The 25,088-nt window shown below is 38.6% G+C and overlaps 1 protein-coding gene across 4 annotated transcripts in view; it reads right to left on the bottom strand.

Annotated features, from left to right (window-relative positions):
- ece2b (endothelin converting enzyme 2b) overlaps positions 1-9,387 on the bottom strand; it is an 89,283-nt gene extending 79,896 nt beyond the window's left edge. The window contains exons 1-2 of one of the 4 annotated variants that reach the window (XM_067366343.1): positions 9,247-9,387; positions 9,059-9,136 (exon numbers count right to left, since the gene is read on the bottom strand). In XM_067366343.1, coding sequence (XP_067222444.1) covers positions 9,059-9,091 — 33 coding nt within the window. In that variant the 5' untranslated portion in view covers positions 9,092-9,136; positions 9,247-9,387. Of the gene's footprint in view, positions 1-6,347; positions 6,505-9,058; positions 9,137-9,227 lie in introns of those variants that run through there. The other 3 variants (XM_067366344.1, XM_067366347.1, XM_067366345.1) reach the window with 3 other exon arrangements.
- Positions 9,388-25,088: the final 15,701 nt, after the last annotated feature.

The following is a 25,088-nucleotide window of genomic DNA, read 5'->3' on the forward strand; positions in this document are numbered from 1 at the left end:
CAATGTTGTTTTGGACCACATTGACTTTCATTATATGGGCAAAAACAGTGGAATCATTCTTCAGAGTTTCTTATTTTAGGTTCCACAGTCATACAGGTTTGAAACACAACATGTCCTCCAACCAATACACCTATACTATAGGTTGTTTATCACTTCCCTGAAATACGACCCATAGGAGTGTTTGCTAAAGTTGCGCCCCTATCGACAACAGGAGACTTTAATTTTAATGCACTGTTTCCTTTTATTTGCATCATATTTCAGGTTTCACGTAGCTCAATTGGCAGGGCATTGCAATATATAACAATATGCAATCATGTGATCATGCAATCGTGGGTTCAATCCCAGGGAACACGTGCTCATAAAATGTACATGCACTATAAATCACTAAGGGTAGGTTCAAGGTTGGGGTAGGGGTAAATAAAAATTGATTTTTGCATAATGTAAATAGGAGAAATGGTGTAAAAAGTCCACACATTGCATTTAAATGAACACGCATTTTGATTGGTAACGACAGTCATACTGACTTAACACGACACTGTCATTATTTTTACACCAGCTAGAGGGCGCATGATTTTAAAATGTAAATATATGTCATAATAAGGTGCTTGAAAAATGACCTATAGGGTTGTTTTTTAGAGGAGGACAGTCTCTTGAAACAACATGAGGATGAGTAAATGATGACAGTATTTTCAATTTTGGGCGAACTATGAAACCCAAACTTGTAAGAAAATGTAACTATTTGATGTTTTGGAAAATTGGTTGCAAATTTGTATGAATTTGTATGATTTGGGTCGTACAAAATGGAGTCCTGCACATGACATAAGGACAAAAATAAATGAAGGGTTCCATTGCAAAAACCTCTTTAATGACAATGAAAAGGACATATTGATTGCCATTAAAGTGAACCTAAACATAGGAGCCTAATAAAAACGCTCATTTTAGAAGAAAATTTCAGATGGCACTTAGAGGTTTTTACATCTGAAGTCTTCATATTTACTGTGGCATATTTACTGAAGTTTTATAATAAATCAAATTGTTGCTACGTTGCACTAATTCGTTCTCTCGTTTTGATTTAACTAAAACAAGTGAACAAATTATTATATTGTGTGCACAATTTACTTAAAAGGAGGAAACAAATTAGTAAAAGGTGCTGACGTATTAGAAAGTCGCGGGAACGATTTGTTAATTTGTGGCGACGATATACATATTTTTTCCCCGCATGTCATGTCATTTTGTATGTAGTACAAAAATGTAAGATTTTTAGGAAAAAAAGACACAGCATGAAGGTCCACCCCTAAACTTAACCCAGAGTGGGGCGTTAGCAGATTGTATGAAAATGTATGAATGAAATTGTACGATAACATTATTATACGATAACGAATTCCCACGAGAGTGTGTTGAAACTGTCCCATTAACTGAAATCTCAGGACTGATGGATGGTGAAACTATGTCTATCTACAGTATACTACTCAGATACAGCACTGTGAACCAATCAACTGCATCGCATAGCAAATTATTTGCTAAATTTGTACGCTTTATTGAAACTGAAATACTGAAATATTCATTTATGCAGTTAGCAGACATTTGCATTTTAAATCTAGCAGACACTTAGCCAAAGTGACTTACAAAAGATGAAAAGAAGTAATTTGTCAAAAAGCCAGCAATATGTCATCATTCACTAAAATAAGGGCATAAGCTGTACATTCAGTATGTTCAGGAGTAATACTGAACTTGTGCGCTTTTCTTTACTGGAACTGTGATGAAGCCATTCATCCTTTTTATATAACATTAGTACACCGACCTGGAACACAGTGTACGACATGCGTCAGTCTACAAATAAATAATCTTGCAGATCCAGATAACCAAGTTGTGGAGATGGCTCTCGCTCTGCAAGCAGTAATTGATTTACAGAGTATTGGACTGGGCTAATTAGAGCAGCTCCATCACGACCGCTGAGCACTCCTCCCAAATGAGTGAGACAGTGGGCGCTCACATCCGCTCGGGGTACATCAAGTTTACAGAAATTAGTTCCACTTATTAGTGGTGATTGCTAAGGCAGGGCGATGGGTTCTTTAAAACCCCTTATTCTTAGTATTATGCATCAGCGAGTTTAAGCTGCATACATGAGTGATACCTAAAATCATGTGGACGGTTCAGGAGAGATGTGCGGTGATTAGACGTATGGTTTTTGCCTGGCAGAAAATAAGTGAAAATAGCAAAAGTTTTCTCAGCAATGCTATTTACTCTAAGTGAAAATAGTGATATATTCTATTTACACTATATAAAAGTAGCAGTTCTTCGCAATAAGTGCGAATAGTCGTTAGATGCTATTTATACTTATAAATAGTGGCAGACATTTACACCTCAGAATTATTGTACAATAACAGGATGCAATAACATAGTGTGTGAATTATTATATTTATTAAAATTATTAAATGGATGCCACCTTGTTGGGACAATAAAGCCCTCCGTACACCCGATATGTACTTTATTATTAGAACACGTTAGACACTTTATTTCCACTTTTCAAATTTTTTCTACATTTTTATTGAAAATAAATGCCTTTCCAATCTGATTTGTGATGGGAAAAGGGAGAACAGTGAGTTCGGCAAAAGGCGGATTTGAACTTGGGTCGATCGCGTCAAAAGCTACTTCCATGCGCCACACTCCCTATGGCCTACGCCGCTGCAGATGTTGAGTGACACGCATCTTTTTTAATCTTGTGTGGTCTAATCAGACATTAGTGTAGGGTGACCACCTATCCCGCATTTTGCAGGACAGTCCCGAAATTAGGAGTTTTGTCCAGCAAGACCCAAGTAGTATCCTGCATTTCAGTTATATCTGTATTATAATCTTTTTTTCACAGCTACACCAGCAAAGTTTTCATCTCACATACTGGATAAGAACCTCAAGAGCTGCTCAAAGCTGCCAAAATTAATGATTTAAAGCATGCAATCATCCATCCTGATGGCAATGCGGCGATGCCGTGGATGCTCGAGCGGCACTCGCGGAAATGGTCGAGAACTTACGAAAAAAAAACACAAGATATTCTCCATTCATTTTAACCAATAAAAAAATTGATTGCAACTTTCACGTACATCTTTCTTCTCACATTAATTGTTAAAGGTGGTTTCTATGGCGTTATTGTAATGACAAGTGTCAAGATCGCATTATTGTAACGCGAGAGTGCATCAAATGCGCGAGCGGGAAGCTTGCTTAGAAATTACATGTGCGTAGGGCTGTGTATGGCCAAGAATCTGGCGATACGATACGTATCACAATACAGGGGATTTGATACGATATATTGTGATATATTGCGATACTGTAAGAAAGGCGATATATTGCGATATTTCCATTTTTTTTCTTACAAAAAGGATGTCATTTTAGAAAATCAGTCATAAAGAACACACCACCATATGCATAAAACCTTACAACTTTGTTTTATTTAATCAATACAGTATCCATGGGCGTATGGAACACCCCCCGCAGCCCCCATGGTGCATGGGGCCCCCACCCTATGATGTGCCCCGTCGCATATTCACCTATTTACTATGTAGCCTTTGCTCTTTTTTATAACTGAACTCAATTGACTAAAGATGAAAATAAAGCATCCAACTGAAGCCCAAAATGTAGAAGATCACAGAAAATAGTGCTAAATTACCACAAAAGGGGGAAAAATTCACTGTTGTTTCCATCGCCATTTGTGGGCAGGGGCCTCACAGACATGCAGTACGCCACTGACAGTATCATTTGTTATCACTAATCACTATTTTGTGCAATCCAAGGGAAAAAAGTAAAGTGACTGCAGGATTCTAGGTGTATATGTTTTAAAGGTTCACTGTATAGCAGTTCTTAATTTCTAAACTATTTAACAACTAGTGCATAGTCCAATTCATGACTGAATGTCTGTTTGTTTTATATTTAATACTGTAAAGCTGCTAGCTTATATTGTATAAAGTGCTATTTAAATAAACGTGCCTTCACTGAAATGCTGAACAGAGCTGATGCAACCATATCCACATCGCTATGATCAGATGTTTTCTTTCTGCTGTCACCGCTGTCATTTTTCGTTTTGTGTTTATTTTGTTACTGAGAGGAAAACGTGCAGTACATATTAAATATTCTATCGAACGCCTCTCTCAGGACAGGAGCGCGGATGGCATTGGCAGATTCAATGAGTTTCCCGAGTTTTGGATTATATAACATGGTCTATTTTGCAAACAACTGACTCTTGTCGATCTCCTTACTGGGTTCTTTATAGCTGAAGCCAAAATGAGTGCACACTTCAGCTCTGTATGCCACAGGAGAGGAATAACTCTATCGTCTTGTGAGATGGGTTTGCTAATGCTAACGCTATAGAGGTTATGCACGTGACTTCACCTTCGACCGTCACACCTGCTGAGTGGCACAAAGACTGAGCGTCAGCATTGGTTTTCAGCATGAATGTCGCGAAAAACTCACAAAACACATCCAAAACGGGAAAGAGCTTTGTGATTGATGTACAAATAGCTTTGACACAAAACCTGAGGTATGTATTTAAAGACTGCCAAAAGCTACAGAAAAAAACAAGTGGATCACTGCAATTCACACATACTCGACTCCAGGCAGAGAAACATGGATTTGCAGTTATTATTTTGTGTCAAAATGTTGGATTTTGAGGTAAAATCATACCATATATATTGTATTGTCATATATTATGTTGACAACTCATAAATTAAACATTTTCCATCTTATATTCTGCATAATTGTGTTTTTAAATAAACAACACTGACAAAAACTATACTATAAAACTATATATGTTTTAGGGCTGGACAATATGACGATATAACATTGATATAAGTGATTACGTGGATTTAAACCTACCTTGTAGTTATATCAAATATTTACAGGCATATTTATGCATTTCCCCGCCGTCGAAATCAGGCACATATAAATGTCAGGAAACACGACTCCTGGCTGCATGTCAATATCCATGGATTAGGTTTATTTGACAAGTTGTAAGGAACACATTCGATTCCAACCTTTAGTGTAATTCGTTAGTTTTACTCGCGTTTTCGCAGTTTCTTCTATTAAATCCAGTCACGCAGCAGGTTCTTTTGCCACTCAGTCCAGCTGAGGGAGCGTGCTTTCGGCGGGAAAGTGACGTCGATGCATATTGATGCACCTCGCGCTTCTTCGGCTACGCATCAGTTTACGTTCTGAGATAACGCTGACATCTAGCAGTTGGGTTTTATACAGTCTGTGGTTTAAACCAAGCACAAACACACGAATATTGGATGTAAATACATAAATATCAATACAGTGTTTTTGTGAATCGACACAGTATCTCCAAACATAATATCGCAATATTCATGTGTATCAATATTTTCTTACACCCCTGCATGTGCGGGCTCAAACTTTGTCCTCCTGCATGTGCACTCGTCAATCTAGAATAGTCTTCTCTCCAGGATTTAATGTTGCCAGAAGCGCAACGTGGTGTGAAATATTAAGCGGCGCATATGTCAACTTTGCCAACGTATGTAAATTAATATTTACATTGCATAATAGTAGTAAATTTATCTGTCTCACACGTGTCCCGCATTGTCCTGCAAAATCACATCTACTGTCCTGCAACAGATCAATAGCGAGGTGGTCACCCTACATTAGTGGGTGGAGTTAGTGTAAATAGCCTTTGCCAACAAGACACTTAGTGTAAATAGACTCTCCATTATTTAATTTCCTTGCTTTTTACAGGCTTGGAAATTAAAATGTCCTGATATTTCCAGGTTTACCTGAACCATGGAAACCCTGATAAACACTCAGATAAAGAAAAGTGTTTAAGGCCGTTCTGCTTTCAGCTTTGCTGCACCAAATGACTGGAATATGTTACAAAATCACTCTGCTTTTCAAATATTATTAGGGAGCTTTTCAGTTACTATTTGTAAATGTTTTCACTAATCCATTTTTCTTTGTGTTATGTTTTGATGAATTGTATGTGTACAATGTTATCTGCATGTCCTCCAGGAGTTTATTCTCCTGCCAGGCTGTTGTAAGTAAGAATTTGTTTTTAAAGTGGCTTGCCTGGTTAAATAAAGGTTAAATAAATGATAAGAACTTGAGCCAGTAAGGATCCACTTAACAACCACTTGGCAACACCATAGCAACCATCAGATCAGCCTAGCAACCGCATAGCAATGTGTGACAACCACTTAAAACACCTCAGTTACTGTACAGCACCAAGCACACACAATGCAGTTCTTACTTCTACCCGAGCTTAAAATTAAATGTTTGTGTAACCCAAGGCTGTATAACCATGTGTTAAAGGATTAGTTCACTTTCAAAACATTTTTTCCTGATAATTAACTCACCCCCATGTCATCCAAGATGTTCATGTCTTTCTTTCTTCAGTTGAAAAGAAATTAAGGTTTTTGATGAAAACATTCCAGGATTATTCTCCATATAGTGGACTTCAATGGCCTCCGAACGGTTGAAGGTGAAAATGACAGTTTCAGTGCAGCTTCAGAGCTTTAAATGATACCAGACGAGAAATAAGGGTCTTGTCTAGTGAAACGAATGGCCATTTTCTTAAAAAAAAGTAAATGTATATGCTTTATATAAACATGTGTTTTGCACATGCTTCCGCTTTCCGTATTCTTCAAAAAGCTTATGCTGTATGTCTTATGCCTTCCCTATTCTGCTTATGGAATTAATGCAGCGCCAGTTAAATTTTTTCCGTGATATGAATAGGGAAGGCGTAAGACATACAGCGTAAGCTTTTTGAAGAATACAGAAGTGCAGTTTTGGCGGACGCACATGCAAGGCAATCATTTGTTTAAATATAAAGCAAATATAGTTTTTATTTTTTTCGAAAACGACTCATCGTTTCGCTAGATAAGACCCTTAGACCCTTACCGCTAGATAAGACCACATTCAAAACGTGGTAAATATTATATTAACAATAATTGTATAACATCTGCTGTTATTTGATGTAATATAGTTTTGTAATTGTTTTGTAAATAAAATGTTTTTATGCCAACCACATGAAGTTATTTTCAAATGGACATATAATTGCTTTTTATAATAATGTGATGTGTGTATAGATTTAAGTAATGTTATTTATGTATTATAATTTATATAATTAAAATGTAAGTAAGCGTTTTGGCTGGGTATCAAATTTAAATGAAAAAATGAATAAGTATGGTAGATATATAAACGGGGCTTGGCCGTTTCTGGCACGCTGTGCGCATTTGCTTGCTTGATTGCGGCAGTGTCGGCATGGTAACGGCTGCAGCGTCTGGCCCAACCCGATCTCACGGCAATTCGTACGTATTTTACGAGGTGGCTAAATCGTATGAATTCATACGACCTCACTCGTACTAATTCATACGTTTTTTGCTAAATCGTATGTATTTTACGAGTTGACAAATTCGTATGAATTCATACGAATGACCTAAACCCAAACCGCCCCTAAACCTAACCGTCACTGGGGTTTAGACAAATCGTACGAATTCGCACGAGTGAGGTCGTATGAATTTATACGAAATAGCCACCTCGTAGAATAAGAACGAATTGGTCGTGAGATAGCGTTGCCTGGCCCGATTGATTCGGCCCTCAGTTACGAATTACATGAATCGCATAACTTAAATGCGTACTTTCAATTCAAAACGGGCATATTTGTGAAAAAGTTGAGTAGTTTGCATCACTAGATGTTACTGCCGGTCTTTTAACATTTCTGTCACAACAAAACAGTTGAAATGTACTAAATGTTTCGCTATTTACATCTTACCTCACTCTCTTACAACGTTAAACTGACCTTTCGCGCTCTTGCAGTAAATCCCGCCTACTTGATTTGATTGGCCATCTCAAGCACCTTGACACTGACGAGCGATGCTGGACCGCTGATGTAGACCAGACTAAAAAATTAACTTTTAAACCTTTTTGTCATCCTAACAACACACAGAGCACTGCGTAATGGAGTGCATTAGAGCAGTGCAAGATTTTCAATTATTGGGGGGGACAATTTGACCAATATTCTAATTATTTGGGAAGACTTGTCCCCCTCAATGTCTATTGCAGTTTCGGCTCTGCCAATGCATTTAGAGTGATTCTGTAGTGTTCATAGTATATATTAGGTTATCTGACAAAAATAAAAAAGTGAAGATTATGGTACAGAGTTTTGCATGAGCACCACTCACAATTTCAAAATACTCCATGTTTTGTTTTTCTCATATCTAATTAACAAACATTACTCAAGAAGATCACGAAACGACATTTGAACCTGACTCTAATTTAAAAACGTAAAAATAAAACCGCGCGCTTGCAGCGTGGCTCTGAAGGAGAGCTCGCGGGAGAATGGCGTATTGTCCTACCTGTTACAGTACAACTATCCTCGCGCGACCCCCCAGTTGCCATGGCAGCGTACGCCAGTCTATAAAGCGCTGTGCAACTCAAGATGCTCTCGTATAGCCACTCCCTGTAAACAAACGAGCAAACCTCGAACAAAGAGTCAATGAATAAAAACCAGTTCGTCTTGAGTTGGAAACAGCTGCTCTACAGAAAGGAAACTTGTTTTAGAAAACGAACGAGTTCGGCGTGTCGTGTGGAGAACAGTTTATGGTTTCAGAATCTACAAGCGATACAAGAAATAGTTTGTTTGCGACAGAGAGCAGCGATAGCGACTCAGCTTCGCATTTAACCCCACAAACATTTTGACGTTGGACATCAACTGGTTTTTTTTTCCTAAAAAAGATGCTCCGGGCTTATTTATGAAACGCGGAAACGAGCATGGAAACCAGGAAACACAAAAATAAATAAACGTTTGTTAAAATAAACAGTTTGTTGCGTTATACAAGAGTAGAACATCATTTGTCATGAGTTTCGTTACATCAGTCCTTGCGCAACCAAAGAGTAAACATAAAAAAAAGACGCGCGATAACCACTGATCTCCAAATGTGCAGAATTTGCCTTTTTACGTGCCAAGAATCAATTTAAAGCATGTCCGATCAATTCACCCTATGTTCTGCCAATGACACGGCTTGCAGATGTTTTTGATGTAATAAAAAGCATCAGTGCGACTCACGTTATTCCGTAAATCTTGCAGCGCTACACTCATCGTGCAGCATCGGCGCTCCGCACGCGACTAAGCCATCCCTCGCGCCTGAAACAAACATGATCAATGAGAGTTAAAACCATCGTTCATCCATTCGCAGTCGCAGTTTTCGATCTGCACATATTGAAAACAGACTGACAGGCGATGTGTTACCCTACCGCTGAACGTTTTCAGAAGACGGCGCGCATGATGGGTTGCTGTGCCACCGTCAACGACCAGCACGTCCTCTGCTCTGTGTATTACAACATAGAAAGATGTCTGTGGGAGATAGATAGAGATCAGGCTGTGCTTGCTCGCTCTCTCTCTCTCTCTCTCTTTCTCTCTCTCTCTCTCTTTCCCCCGCCCCTCTTGCTCTCATGCGCGCCGGCTCCGTGTCCGTGATTGAATGCGCGCTCCCGCAAGCCCTCTCGAACTCCTGCCGCATCTGTATGGAGGTGGATGCTGACGCTGTCATAAGCATCAAGTGGGATGAGCGCTAATACCCTCCTCATGTACTCCTAAAAATCTCAATTTTCCCTGTATATAGTTCTTAAGTTGCTATAGAGACTAAAACGTCTTGACGTTATATTACAGGTTATCCACTGGTTTATAGTGCCAGATAGTTTTCTAAAGAACAAGAAGTTATTCTAACATATTCAAAAATGCATACGTACAAAATAAATACACATAGGGCCTATATAACATAATATATGGATATTATTTTGCTGGAAAATGATGAAAAACGTGGTACATGGTGCAAAATACACTGCTCCAAAAAATAAAATAAATAAATAAATAAATAAAATAATTAAAGGAACACTTTTTAATCAGATAATAGCATCAAGTCAGTTAAACTCCTGGGATATTGTTATGGTCAGTTAAAGGGATAGTTCACCCAAAAAGGAAAATTTGATGTTCATCTGCTTACCCCAGGGCATCCAAGATGTAGGTGACTTTGTTTCTTCACTAGAACACAAATTATGATTTTTAACTCCAACCGTTGTGGTCTGTCAGTCATATAATGCATGGCAATGGGAACACCATCTATAAGAGTAAAAAAAAAAACATGCACAGACAAATCCAAATGAAACCCTGCGGCTCGTGATGACACATTGATGTCCTAAGACACGAAACGATCGGTTTGTGCGAGAAACCAAACAGTATTTATATCATTTTTTACCTCTAATACACCACTATGTCCAACTGCCTTGAGCATCCAGTGTGTGAGGTCTGAAAACGCGCTCTGACAACGGAAGTGATCTCTCGTGCATATCCGTCAATGAGTGCGAGAGATCACTTCCGTTGTCAGAGCGCGTTTTCAGACCTCACACACTGGATGCTCAAGGCAGTTGGACATAGTGGTGTATTAGAGGTAAAAAATGATATAAATACTGTTCGGTTTCTCACACAAACCGATCGTTTCGTGTCTTAGGACATTAATGTGTTGTCACGAGCCGCAGGGTTTAATTTTTAAGGATCAAAAATCATCATTTGTGTTCTACTGAAGAAACAAAGTCGCCTACATCTTGGATGCGCTGGGGTAAGCAGATGAACATCAAATTTTCATTTTTCGGTGAACTATCCCTTTAAGTAGCAGAGAGTGTTGTTAATCAGTTTCAGCTGAATGAAATTAACAACAGGTGCACTAGATGGGCAACAATGAGACAACCCCCAAAACAGGAATGGTTTAACAGCTGCTTTTCACCATTGAGAGCAGGTTCACCCTGAGCACATGTGACAGACGTAAAAGCGTCTGGAGAAGCCGTGGAGAATGACCGGTTTGGTGGTGGGTCAGTGATGGTCTGGGGAGGCATATCCATGGAGGGACACACAGACCTCTACAGGCTATAGAAAACGGGGTTTAGACAAATCGTACGAATTCGCACGAGTGAGGTCGTATGAATTTATACGAAATAGCCACCTCGTAGAATAAGGAGAATAATATCCATGGAGGGACACACAGACCTCTACAGGCTATAGAAAACGGCACCCAGACTGCCATTAGGTATCGGGATGAAATCCTTAGACCCATTGTCAGACCCTACACTGGTGCAGTGGGTCCTGGGTTCCTCCTGGTGCACGACAATGCCCGGCCTCAAGTGGCGAGAGTATGCAGGCAGTTCCTGGAGGATGAAGGATTTGATACCATTGAATGGCCCCCACACTCGCCTGACCTAAATTCAATAGAACACCTCTGGGACACTATGTTTCGGTCCATCTCACACCACCAGATCGCACCTCAGATTGTCCAGGAGCTCAGTGAAGCCCTGGTCCAGATCTGGGAGGAAATACCCCAGGACACCATCCGCCGTCTCATCAGGCATGCATACAAGCATGTGGGGGCCATACAAATTACTGAGTACCATTTTGAGTTGCTGCAGTGGAATTTCAGCAAAATGGACTAGCCTGCTGAATTTGTTTCACTTTGATTTATAGGGTGTCTTTGAATTCAGTCCTCTGTAGGTTGATAATTTTCATTTCCATCAAACGATGTGGCATCCTTTCGTTCCTAACACATTACCCAGTCCATATCAGTGTAGATATCCAGCATGATATTTTTCCCCATTGAGATCTGATGTGTTTTGAAGTGTTCCTTTAATTTTTTTGAGCAGTGTATATATGATTTGTTTAGCATTTTCAACTCACAACAACAAATCATTCTCTAAATAATTTTGCTGACTTTTTTACATCAGCAGAGTTCCAGGAACCTTGTTTAAAACATCACAGAAAACCAAATGTTCTAGTTTGCATAATCAATGAAAGCAACACTTTTGAGACGGAATCTTAAAGTCATCAAAATAACTTCTCGCCCCTCTTGCAGCTCACCTCTTCTCTTCTCTGATAACATGTTTACTGGTGCGAGGGCGGGACAACCTGTCACTCACATGAAATTGACCAATAGCAAACCACAACCATCCAATCAATTCCCCATGGACAAAATCAAGCCCCCCCTACATTATTGTTTGAGAAGCTGTTTCACTCAAATATACGTCAAAATCACAACTTCTGTTTCTGGTCAACTTTAACACTGGCCCTGGGGTTATGAGAACCTTATCGATGGGTTCCCATGTGAAGAAACAGACATAGCTCAGCGCTGGATCTCACAGCTGATTGAAAACATATGTTTTACATGACTTAAGCCTGGGTAGGGTTATGTAACAGATTTGAGCCGCTCTCGCTGCTTCTCTCTCTCTCGTCTAGGAATGAACGCAAATATCTCCGCATCTTGGAGCCCAACCAAACCATGCATCGTTTAAATGAAATGGGAACTGCAGTAAAGTGCTGGCCCAATATCAGAAAGCAGATTAGACTGATTAGCTTATACACAAGACAAAGACACAGAGACTGAGATTTCTCAAGTGTATCCACCAACTGAGTTTCATCGTTGTCTGGATCCATCCTTTACTGTCTACTACTTTTTTTTAAAATAGCATGAGAACCACTATATGCACAATACAACAATACACATTTCAAACATTAGTACTTTGTTGTTATGTGACCTTACCACATTGCATGTTTAATTATTCAGTGAGTGGAGTAAATTTATAAAGAAAATAAATATGGTTATTTTGCATTTTGTATAAAAATACCTTAACTTTTTTTTTCAGTTCAATCTAAGAATGGATGGTCAAGCATATTAGATTGTGGGATGCAGTATGCTTCAGCTGTTCCTTTTCCTTCTGCAAGGTTGTGTAATAATAAGAGTAATATAGTATGCCATTCTAGATGGGCATATTAATATGAATGAGCTCTCAAATCACATTAATATTGCACCTGAAATGCAGAAATTCTAAATACAGGTGCAAAATCTGTTAAAATCAATATTATGTTTAAAATAATCAATATTATGTTAAAATCAACATTATGTACATTTGGCCGTGACTTGACAGACTTAGAGTCTTAAGGCCTGTTCACAACAAGAACAATAACTAACGATAACAATAAAGATATTGATCCATTATGGTTTTGTCGTCTGCAGTTTTAAATGCTCAAGCTCTTTAAAGCAGGATTGGCTGTCAATGTTTTTTATCATTCATTAGCTGGAATAAGTCATTCTTTACAGTTATCATCTTTGGTGTAAACCGGCCTTTAGAATGTATAAATACATATTTGAAGTGTTTCTGAAGCCATGCATTTGAGAGAAATTAATGTTTATGTAATTAAAGGTGCAATATGTAAAACAACAATATGCGCAACAATATGCACAACACATGCCGCGAGCAGCAGAACCTTTATTATGTCACAGTCGCCGCCACCGCTTCCGCTTTTCCGGTAATGAGTATGAGGTAACGCAGCTCTGTTTATCATATTAGATACATTTGAGTGTGTTGAAAATTATGTTATATATAACATTACTCTGTGCGTTCGCACGGTATCTGCCGTGAGACACTTGTTGCATTTTTGATTTTAGAATATCATATTAAATGCTGGATGGCTTGTGTTGATAAATGGCAAGGAATTAATTTTAAAACATATTGTATGATGGAGAAAATTATGTATTACTGTTACTAAAAAAATAAAGCATCTGATTATGCTATGTTAGCTACTTCACAAAATAGTGTTTTTCTCTGAGGCATGGTAAAGCATGGTACTCGCAAAAAATCAAGAAAATTAGATTTAAACAATAAGACTAAACATGTTGAGCTATATAACAATAATTAGTTCCCTTGTCTATTAAAACATGTAAACATTAAAGCCACTTTGTTTCCATGGTTTCTACAAAATAAAACCGGAAACCTTGGTTAAAATTTTCTCAAGATTTACAAATAGTTGGAAACATTTGGAATATTGTAAGTACTTAAGTGAACAAAATTTATAACACTGGCCTAGTGGTTTTTGGATATTTTATATATATATATTATACAGAAAAATTCTTACATATTGCACCTTTGATTTCCAAGGACGGAATAAATAACAAGTTTCAAATGACATGAGAGTGAGTAAATGATGACAGAATGCTCATTTTTGGGTGAACTGTTCCTTGAAATTGTTTTTCTTCATTTATAAGTCAATTTGAACAAAATCATCTGATAAATGAATAAATCATGTTAAAAAAATGTTTGTTAATTATTCGAAATAAACTGCCAAAACATTTGGTAACAATACTGATGTATGGTAGGGAGCAGAAAAGTTTTTCATGTTTCAAAAGGGGACCATGAAAATAAACACCTCCTACCAAAGAGAAGCAGCAACAGTGAAGTCTTTATCTCAGTTTAAATGCTCTCTGTGATCAATAGCTGAAGGCTGTAACTCTTGGGAGGTTTTCATAAAGCGCTCCATGCATAATATAACTCAGCTCTCAACTCCTGGCTTTATTTGCTTGCTTTCAACAGATGGAAAAGCGAGGTCAGTGGGCAGATACGTCTGCTGATAGATCCCTGTCTGCTGCCATCCTCATCTCTCACCTTGAACAACATCAAGGCCTGCCAGAAACCCAATGATCTGATGCAACTGCATGCACTTAAATTCTCTCTTTCTATTTTATTTCTGTTTAGTGCAAAGTGTGATTGACTATTCATTTCAGTATCCAAATGACATATTGCAGAAGAGTTTCTCTGAGGGAAGCTTGGGGCACTGTGAAGTGAGAAGCACTGCAGTTTAACACATTTCTTTTTCCTCTTCCAAGTTAGTTCTAGTTTAGACTTTGTTTCTGTTCTCCTTCACAATCTCTCCTGCTTGTTTCTGGCTGTCTCTTTTGGCCTCCTGCTCAATGATGTTTTTGTGTCTGCCTCCAACAGAATTCTGTTCACCTCCTCCCTCCTTTCTGTTAGAAGGTCAGATCTTGCTATTGGGTGAAATGAACAAACTCTGCATGTGGCCTTGTCACATTCTTAGAGGAATATTCTAGGTTTCAAAACACATTAAAAGAAGTCATAAAAGAAAATTATGTCATAATTTTGCAAATCAGGCTGAACGATATGCGAAGGATAGGACTCATACATGATTCTGACTGATTTGTTCACAGATTCGAAGATCCGATGAAAACTGTTCTCAAAACGGTCCACTGAAGATAAAGTTATCAAGGGATTTATCCACTCGATCAGGAATTTCGCTCAGACAAAAGACACTTTCAAACCAAGCTGATTTTTTTTTGTCAATGTGGCAAATTTGCATGACCAACTTGAATACAAGCAAAGTCTGCGTGAGAAAATTTTCCATTCTTACGCAAAACTTCTCGGTTAAGACTACAACTTCGGTTCCCTCAAGAGGGAACAAGACACTGCGTCAAATGTTTACGACACCATGGGAATGCCTCTGCGCGATTGTGTCTTGAAGCCTGAGTGAAATCAGTCCAATGATAAGACAGAACATCATAGGCAGGTGACGTCACAACTTGGAAGGTATAAAGCACCCCTGAACCAAACAATGTCAGCTTCTGATTGGCTGAAGCGAGCCGGAAGTATGGCGGATTAACGGATTAACATACTTTCTCTCTTCAGGGAACCGAGGTCGTAACCAAGGCGCTCCCTAGCCCACCACAGCACATGTGTCATGAAGAGAAGCCCCAGAAAGCAAGGCTTTTGAAACCACCATACTCCTAGTAGAATGGGCCTGAACAGCCAAAGAAGAAGGCTGACCAGCCGATTCATAAGCAAGAGAGATCAACTACCCACTTTCTCATTCTCTGCTTAGATGCTGAGTACCCCATTCTGGGTGACTCAAAGCATACAAAGAGTTGATCAGAGTTACACCACATGGTAGCTCTGTGAACATAAACATCAAGTGCCCTCATGGCAGACTTAATTTCTCCTGGTCTGATGTACGAAGGGGTGAAGTACAGCAGACCTGTAACACTATAGATCTGGCCACATTAGTGGGGACCTAAGAAACATAACCCAGCCTAGGGTGAAGAAAAGCCTTCACCATACCAGGTGCAAACTCCAAACAAGAAGGGGAAACCGAAAGGGCTTTAAATATCCAAATCTTTTTAGAGATGTAATGGCCAACAGAAATAAAACCTTCAAAGTCAGACACTTTTCTGAAACATCATCAGTAGGCTCAAAGGGAGCAGCTGAAAGGCCCTCCAGTACTAAAGCCAAATCCTCTGCCGGAAGCTGCAGGCCTAAGCCTCAAAGTACCACAGAGGAAATTAAATATTAATGGGTCCCTCCTCAAAGATACACCACCCAAAGGAGTGGGGTAAGCAGCTATGGTCACCACATACACCTTTAGTGTAGTAGGGGATAACCCTGCAGATAAATATTCTTGCATAAACTCCAGCACTGTACCAACCGGGAAGTTAACTGGGTCTAAATGATGAATCTTGAACCATGAAGGGAACAATTTCCATTTAAAAGCATAAAGTTTCCTTGTGGAGGGAGATCTGGAGTTAAGAGATCTCAGTTAAGAGACCAGCTTCTATGAGTTGGGCCCACTTAGGGGCCACAACCACAGCTTCCATAACTTTGGGCAGGGGTGAAATACTGAGTCCCAAGGGGAGCCATCAAGGAGCGAAATCATGTAACAACCAAACCCTCCATGTCTACACCATGGCATCCAACCCCAGTGGAGCTGGATGCATTAGAGAGAGTGCAGTGGACAGTGTGTTGTTTCCTGAGACGCTGAGCTTGGCCGTATCTCTTCCATATGAGACCCACCACATCGGGGTGAAGTATTCGTTCCTGGGGCCCCTGTCTCGACAGGGTTTCTGTCCCCTGATTTAGGTGTCAAGCGATATAAGCTGCTCTCAGCAATAGCAACTTCCCCTGGGCCCAAAGGAGGATCTGGTATGAAGGTATGAAGAAATCTGCTTGTAACCTTGATCATGCGGAATGGATTGCCTCTCTGGGAAAACACTGGACTTGAGCCACCACTGTGCTGGAGACAGCACACTCTTCTTGGCGTTCAGCCTCAACCCCAGCTCTTTCATATGAGCGAGAACAACATTTCAATGTTGAACTGCCAAGTGCTCTGAATGAGCTAATATCAACAAAATGTCGATGTAATTTAACACACGAATGCCCTGGAGTAACAGGCCGAAATGAAGAACCCGGTACCGGTATGCTTCACCCCCGAAAGCAAACCTAAGGAACGTCCTGTAATGTTGAAGGATGGATATATGTAAGTATGCATCTTTGAGGTCTATCATGAGAAACCTGTCCTCGGATCTGATTTAAGTCACAATTTGCTTTAATCATCTTGAACATTAGCTTTTTTACCGTACGATTTAGATGGGACAGATCTTAAATCGGACACAACCCCCCATCCTTCTTTGAAACAATGAAACACTGGCTGTAAAATCTCTGGTGGAGGAACACGTTCTATGGCCCCCTTGACCAAGAGCCTCTTGTTCCATAACCAGCCCACCATAGTGGGAAGAACCCCATTGAAACAAAGAGGATGAGAACAAAACTGAATTCTGTATCCTTTTTTATCATTAACAGGACCCATTGTAAACATTATGCAGAACTTCCCACGCTGTCAGATGGTCTATTAAGGGAGCCATTCTCTCGAGACAAGGTCTTTGGTGTACTTAGAGTAGTCAGCTTGGTGCCTTGAAGTGGAAACCCAACAGGCAATGACTGAAGTGGCAGAGTTGTCAGAACGGCCCCCTGAAGGCACCAAAGAAAAGTGGGCACCACGCACTGAAATGGAAACCACTTCCCCCAAATAGGGAGGCCCTCAGATCTGTCTTATCCTTGCCAGGCTTAGGCTTCAGGCATTTTCCCTGCCCTCATTCTTTCTGTGGGAGACTTTGAGAAGCAACACTCTGCTTCTGCTGCGCCCTGTGTGAAGAGCTGGCATATGGCTGGGTCTGCTCCTGACCAGCAGCCCTTGAAACCTTTGATCGACGAGGGAGAACCTGCTGGAATGTTTTCTTTTTAGCCTCCTGAAACCTCATCAAACCTTATCAAGTTGATGGCGTTGCCGAAGAGGCCAGGGGGAGACAGTGGGGCATCCAGCAGGAAGGACTTGTCTCTCTGTTTGATGTTAGAGAGATTTAGCCATAAATGTCTCTCTGAAGCTACTTGGACTGCCATAGTACAGCCAGTTGCTCTTGCTGTCTCCTTGGTTGCCCGAACAGATACATCAGTAGCTCAGTGAAGTTCTCAAACTGCATTGGAATCAAGCCGGAGCTCATCCCTCCCTTTCGGAGAAGCTACAGTGGCCATCTGGCCAACACAAAGATGTCATTTTCTGAGACAGCAGAAAGTACATAAGTGAAGCAATGAGGTTTCTTCTTACTTCTAACAAAGAACAGTCTCTGTTCTAATAAACAAGAGGACTACTAACTACTACTACTGCTGCTACTACTTTGTGCGTATTCAATGTAGTGATGATACAAGCTGCCTTCTAAAAACACAAAAGATTTAGAAGAACAACATAGTGACTAAACACGCTCTATAGAGCAGTTTGCCCATTTAGGGCTGCTGTAGAAACATGCCAGAGCAAAATGACGACTTGACATGGAGGGGGGACCTGCCTTATATGAGATAGAAATGACTCATTCTAAGGTAATAAAAACATAATGGTTCATTATGTAAGGTCTTTATACAGCACTGAAAACATAGTTATGTGTATTATATTGCATTTCTGTCAATAGATCCTCCAAAATTTTACACACTACACCTTTAAGTTTTATTTGTTAAGTTAAGAAGCATCCCAGGATACAAAACACAACATATGCTGGCCTTTTCAACAGGGTATTAAACTGCCACCCCAACTCTAAAACCCTGAGCAAGTTGGTATTCCCAAACTGTACAGCAGGTATCATGTATCTCTGATTCTCTCACCAGAATGAAAGTGCAGCCATGCAAGACACAATCTTGTTTCAGATAGTGGCATATAATGGAAGACTAATAACATGCTGTTCAGTCACAATAGAGGTGTGTGTCAGGCCAGGGAATAGCTTGCATATATATAATACCAACAGCCTGTCTTTACATCGCAAGTGCTTCTTGTTATCAGGGGTGCAAAACGCACTCAAAAATAATACTTAAGTGAAAGTATGGATACTGAGTGAAAAGTATATTCAATTAAAAGTCCAAGTATATAGCCAAAAACATACTTGAGTGATATTAAAAATCTAAAATATATAATAATAAAAAAAAAAGTATTAAAAAAAGCAGAAGTAACCTAGCAAAAATAAAAATGAGAGAAGACTCCTCGGTAAGAGCATCATTAAACACGAGGCATTTTCAGTGTGTTTAACATTTTATAATGTTCATATAAAACACTAATTGTTTTGAGATTTATAACATTAAATAATGGCCATCAAAATACAAATATTTATATCAATATTACTGAAAAAAATCACTTATTTTATTCTCATTTGCACTGTAGTGGACAGTTACCATAGACCAGTCGACTTTCATGTTAAACAGTAAGTCATATTGACATATACTATCTCTTCACCTCAGAGCTCACAAAATACTTTTATACTTTAAAGTGTGCAGTGTGTAAATTTTAGCGACATCTAGCAGCGAGGTTGCGAATTGGTGGCCAACACAGGACAAATATGTCATCGTCTGAGACAGCAAAGAGTAGGCAGTCAAGCAAACGCGCTCTGTAGAGCAGTTTGTCCATTTAGGGTTACTGTAAAAACATGCTGGCGCAAAATGGTGACTTAACATGTACAGGGACCCGCGGTGTATATAGATATAAATGGCTCATTCTAAGGTAATAAAAACATAACGGTTCATTACGTAAGGTCTTTATACACCACTGGAAACATAGTTATGTATATTATATTGCATTTCTGTCAATAGATCCTCCAAAATTTTACACATTGCACCTTTAAGGTGTGTTTTTCTTTGGAAATGTAATTAGGTAAAAGTATTCAATGTAAATCACACTTATATACAAAATACAAGTCCTCCAAAATAATATGTAAGAATTGTAATCAAGTATAATTACTCAAGTATTTTACACCTGTTAGATTAACAATGGTTACGGTTTATGGTTATTTGTCATATGTCATAACTGTGTGTCTCTCCAATGACTTGTGTCCTAATACTTGAGACACTTTGCCAGCCATTCAGCACCATTCTGAAATTCAGTGATCAAAAATCTACATAAATGCATATTAAAAAGGAAATATGTTTAGTTTGCCTGTTATTGTGTTGCACAGTATTTACACTTTTTATGAAGAAGAAAAACTGACTTGTTGCTTTCACACCTGAATGTGTCATATATGCATGTTATAGAGCTATTTACTTTAGTAGGTTTTCTTAATGGCATCATTACCTGACTAACAAACAAAACAGCGATCTTAAAAGGACTAAGTGCTAATATGCTGTCAGAATAATGGACACATTCCTGAGAAGACAAAACAAAAGCAGGCATAGTGATTTGTATCTTAGAGAGCTGTATCTTTAATTGCTACATGCATTATGTAAAACCGTCACATTTGCATGACTGAGCATGCATAGCGCACACAGACCACAGATACGTTCTGCTTTGGCAGGATGCTATTCTGCTATAAGAGTCTCATGTTCTGCTGTGGTCATAGCATCACTAATGAGATGGACTAAGGCGTTGTCATAGTATTGCCATGGCAACCGTTTCCAGCCAGTTGGAGGCCAGAAATCCTTTTTTCCTGTGGCGAGAATGAGTGTGGTGTGGGAGGATGGTGGGCTGAGAGAAGCGTCTGGGGAAAAAACAAGAGTGTTTTCTCAACTTGCTGACTTATTTTTATCATTCCATTGAGTTGTACTGAACTGCTCTATTAGTTGCTTTCTGTTGTTTAGTGCTCAACATTAAATGTGGCAATTGGATGTAGTAAACGGTCCATACAGGGAGTGCAGAATTATTAGGCAAGTTGATTTTCTGATCATATTTTTTTTCCAAGCACATTTTACCAATTCCAATCCACATCAATCTTAATAACTACTATTAATATTGTTTTTAATCATTTATAAGTGATATATAATTGTTCATGAAGGCTGGAAATGAAGAATGCCCTATATTCAGGTGTGCAGAATTATTAGGCAGGTTTTCTTTTACAGATAAAATGAGCCAAAAAAGAGATTTAACTCAGACTGAAAAGTCAAAAATTATTAAATACTCATGAGAAGGACGCAATACTAATGTAATACTAGAAATTGCAAAGTTAAAGCATGACCATTGGACAGTGAAATGCTCATTGGGTCAGCGGGGTCATACAAAAACAGCTGGAGAAGAAAAGACACGTTAACTGCAAAATAATTAAGAATTAAGTGTGAAACCATCAGGAACCCTTTAGTCTCCAGCGCCACCATTTCCCAGTACTGAAACCTACCTGGAGTCTTCAGAAGTGTGAGGTGTCAGGATCTCAGAGACTTAGGTTAGGTGAAGAATCCTAAAAAATGACCCGCTCTTAATAAGAATCACAAGCTGAAGTGTTATAAAATACATGAAGACTGGGTTTTTATAGGCCTTATAGACAGACAGCTTGAGAGTGACTCCTGAAGGACCAGCACCACATCCTCTTGTACCACTGTTTGAAGAATTTATCTTCCAGAATCTGGCAGTAAGGTGTGGGAGTTCACTTTTAGTCCATATCTTATCCTGAAATGTCCATCTTGCAGAGATGGACTAAATGATCTTCCAAAACTTACTGCCAGATTCTGGAAGATAAATTCTTCAAACAGTGGTACAAGAGGATGTGGTGCTGGTCCTTCAGGAGTCACTCTCAAGCTGTCTGTCTATAAGGCCTATAAAAACCCAGTCTTCATGTACTTTATTACACTTCAGCTTGTGATTCTTATTAAGAGCGGGTCATTTTTTAGGATTCTTCACCTAACCTAAGTCTCTGAGATCCTGACACCTCACACTTCTGAAGACTCCAGGTAGGTTTCAGTACTGGGAAATGGTGGCGCTGGAGACTAAAGGGTTCCTGATGGTTTCACACTTAATTCTTCACCTTAATTCTTAATTATTTTGCAGTTAACATGTCTTTTCTTCTCCAGCTGTTTTTGTATGACCCCGCTGACCCAATGAGCATTTCACTGTCCAATGGTCATGCTTTAACTTTGCAATTTCTAGTATTACATTAGTATTGCGTCCTTCTCATGAGTATTTAATAATTTTTGACTTTTCAGTCTGAGTTAAATCTCTTTTTTGGCTCATTGTATCTGTAAAAGAAAACCTGCCTAATAATTCTGCACACCTGAATATAGGGCATTCTTCATTTCCAGCCTTCATGAACAATTATATATCACTTATAAATGATTAAAAACAATATTAATAGTAGTTATTAAGATTGATGTGGATTGGAATTGGTAAAATGTGCTTGGAAAAAAAATATGATCAGAAAATCAACTTGCCTAATAATTCTGCACTCCCTGTATTTAGAGCACTTATGTATTTATGAAATGCTTGAAGTGAAATAAACGCAATACCTCTATGCTTATTGTGATTTTGGACAAGTTCCGAAATCAACATCCTTGTTGGTCATGCAACAACATTCCTATCAATCAGCCAGATTTTACAGATAGGGAAAGGGTTAGGCTCAGGACTGCTAATGTGATTTTTGGGACTTGGATTGGAATTGAGAGTTTAGGCTAGGAAGATGGATGGAGTTAAGGATTAAAGTTTATGGTTGGAGATTTGGAGGGTTTCATGCCTTAAAGGCTTAGTTCACCCAAATATGAAAATTTTGTCATCATTATGACGTTTTTTTCTGTCGTAGGCGTTGGCTCCAGCAGTTGAATGGTTGGATTATCTGAACTCTGTCCTTTCACCGCTAGAGTTGAACGACACAGAGCCTGTGGTGGTCTACGCCAAGGAATACATGCAACAAGTTTTGGACCTTATCAACAAGACCGTACACAGTAATAATAATTTACACAGTTTGACATGATCCGAGCTAAGTGATCATTAGATTTACTCACCATTGGCAGCGCGATTTATTGTAATGCTTTTTTTCTCAGTTGGTCAGAACAAAGTGGCGGATTTGTTACTGATGCAGTTTGTTGTTCAGATGACATTTTCCAGTGAAAATTCTTATTTTGGTCATACTTCAAGACTACAAGCTGTGATTCTGAAGTACAGTATCCACACCGGTGTGGACTGACAGCAAACATTAGATTCATCCATGCTGAGGAGCCGTGCTGATGCACAACCCACATAAAGATGATAATTCCACAAATAGCTGCAATTGCAAGTTTCAAACAGAGATGGCGACAAAGAGGCAAAACCTATGGACTGCAGCTTACGGAAGTTGCTTTGGAAAGATAATGCAAAAAGCACTTTATACATCATATAATTAGTAAATGTACAGTAACAACATAAATATACAATTAATTAAACATCATGCTGAATTTATAAAATCATTTGTAATTTACATTTACAAACATTTATCATGTGAAAGATGCAAAATGTTTTTCCAAGGGAATCATCATATTTGAGGCTTTTGTCATCAAAAAGTTTGAAAGTTCCTGATCGGCATGTGAATTTCAACATTATATTAGTGATAATAGAATATTTTACATGGCATTAAAATGAATGAAGAAGTAATTCGTCCTGCAATAACAGCTGCCATCTTTAATATGCCTATATAATAAAGTTTATTAAAGTACACAATTAAAAGACATTTAAGGCACCTTTAGTTTTTAAACCATAAGTTTTGCCCTAGATCACAACTGGAAAATAATTTTGTCCACCCATAAATAACCTGGAGGTGAAACGTCTTTGCATTGGCCTGGTACCAAAAACATGCGGCAAGCAAATTGCTGTCCTGTCAATTATTCAGCTGCTCTTGTATTAAAGGTCTATTATTCAGGAGGAAGAAAACCCTAGCTGAAAGAGTTGTAAATTAGTCTTGCAAATCAAATACGGCTGCCTTTCATCATAAAAAGCAAGTCAGAACACCTGTTTATTCATTAATGCTGAAATCACCTGTCACAATAGGGCACCTTTAATGCTTTGATCTAAATGTGTTGAGTTGCAATAAAGGTTTCTTGATGCTCCATATTTTGGGTTAACCACCTCAACAAACTGGAGGTAGCTCAATATAATGATTATACATGACGAATCTATAAACTTCAAAGCTTCATTTTCTATTAAATAATAATAGACAGTTGCATAACTGTCTGAATTCAGGTCTTGCTCATATAACTGCTAACACACCACCACCTTGTGGTAACGAGAAGAGTCACATTACCTACCTCCCACAGTGAGATATATGTGAGATATGTGAAGACTGTATTAGATAGGCCTAGTAGTGGGCAACAATTAGTAGGCTATTTTTACTTATACTTTATATTTTTTATAATTTTAGTATTTTCAGTAGGCCTATAGGAAACTTTCACTTTACTTACATTTCAAACATAACATCTGCATTTTATCCCACTAAATGTCATGAAAACTTATTGTTAATTGTTATTTAAAAATGACGTCTGTCTGATTCGCGAACAAATCTTTTGAACCGATTCTTTTTAAGCGTGTTGAATCGTATCACAAATTTCATTGAAATCACCCTTAGTTCACCCAAAAAGGAAAATAATGCAATTAATTACTCACCCTCATGTTGTCCTACACCCGTAAGACCTTTGTTCATCTTCGGAACACAAATTAAGATATTTTTGTTGAAATCCGATGGCGCAGTGAGCACTGCATAGGGAGCAATGACATTTCCTCTCTCAAGATCCATAAAGGTACTAAAACATATTTAAATCAGTTAATGTGAGTACAGTGGTTCAATATTAATATTATAAAAACAAAATAACGACTTTGGCCTATATAGTTTTGGCCCATTTCAAAACACTGCTTCATGAAGCTTCGGAGCATTATGAATCTTTTGTGTCGAATCAGGTGTGGTTGCCCCCACTGTGTCAAAACAATTTGCTTTATACATTTACAGCAAAATCCACTACTACTGTTACCACCACAACTAAAATAAACTAAATCAGTAATGAAGTCTTAACCATAACCATAATAGACAATTTAAAAAATATTGTTAGCTGATGCTAGCTAACTAGCTAGCTGATGTTAACTTGAGGTAATTTTTAAATGTAAAGTCCAAGTTTTATTCAACCACCTAGTTAGATTACATTTGATGTAAAAAACAAACAAACAAAGGATTTGATATTCAGAACAG

This window comes from Chanodichthys erythropterus, chromosome 17, assembly GCF_024489055.1.
Source record: "Chanodichthys erythropterus isolate Z2021 chromosome 17, ASM2448905v1, whole genome shotgun sequence".
NCBI lineage: Eukaryota > Metazoa > Chordata > Actinopteri > Cypriniformes > Xenocyprididae > Chanodichthys > Chanodichthys erythropterus.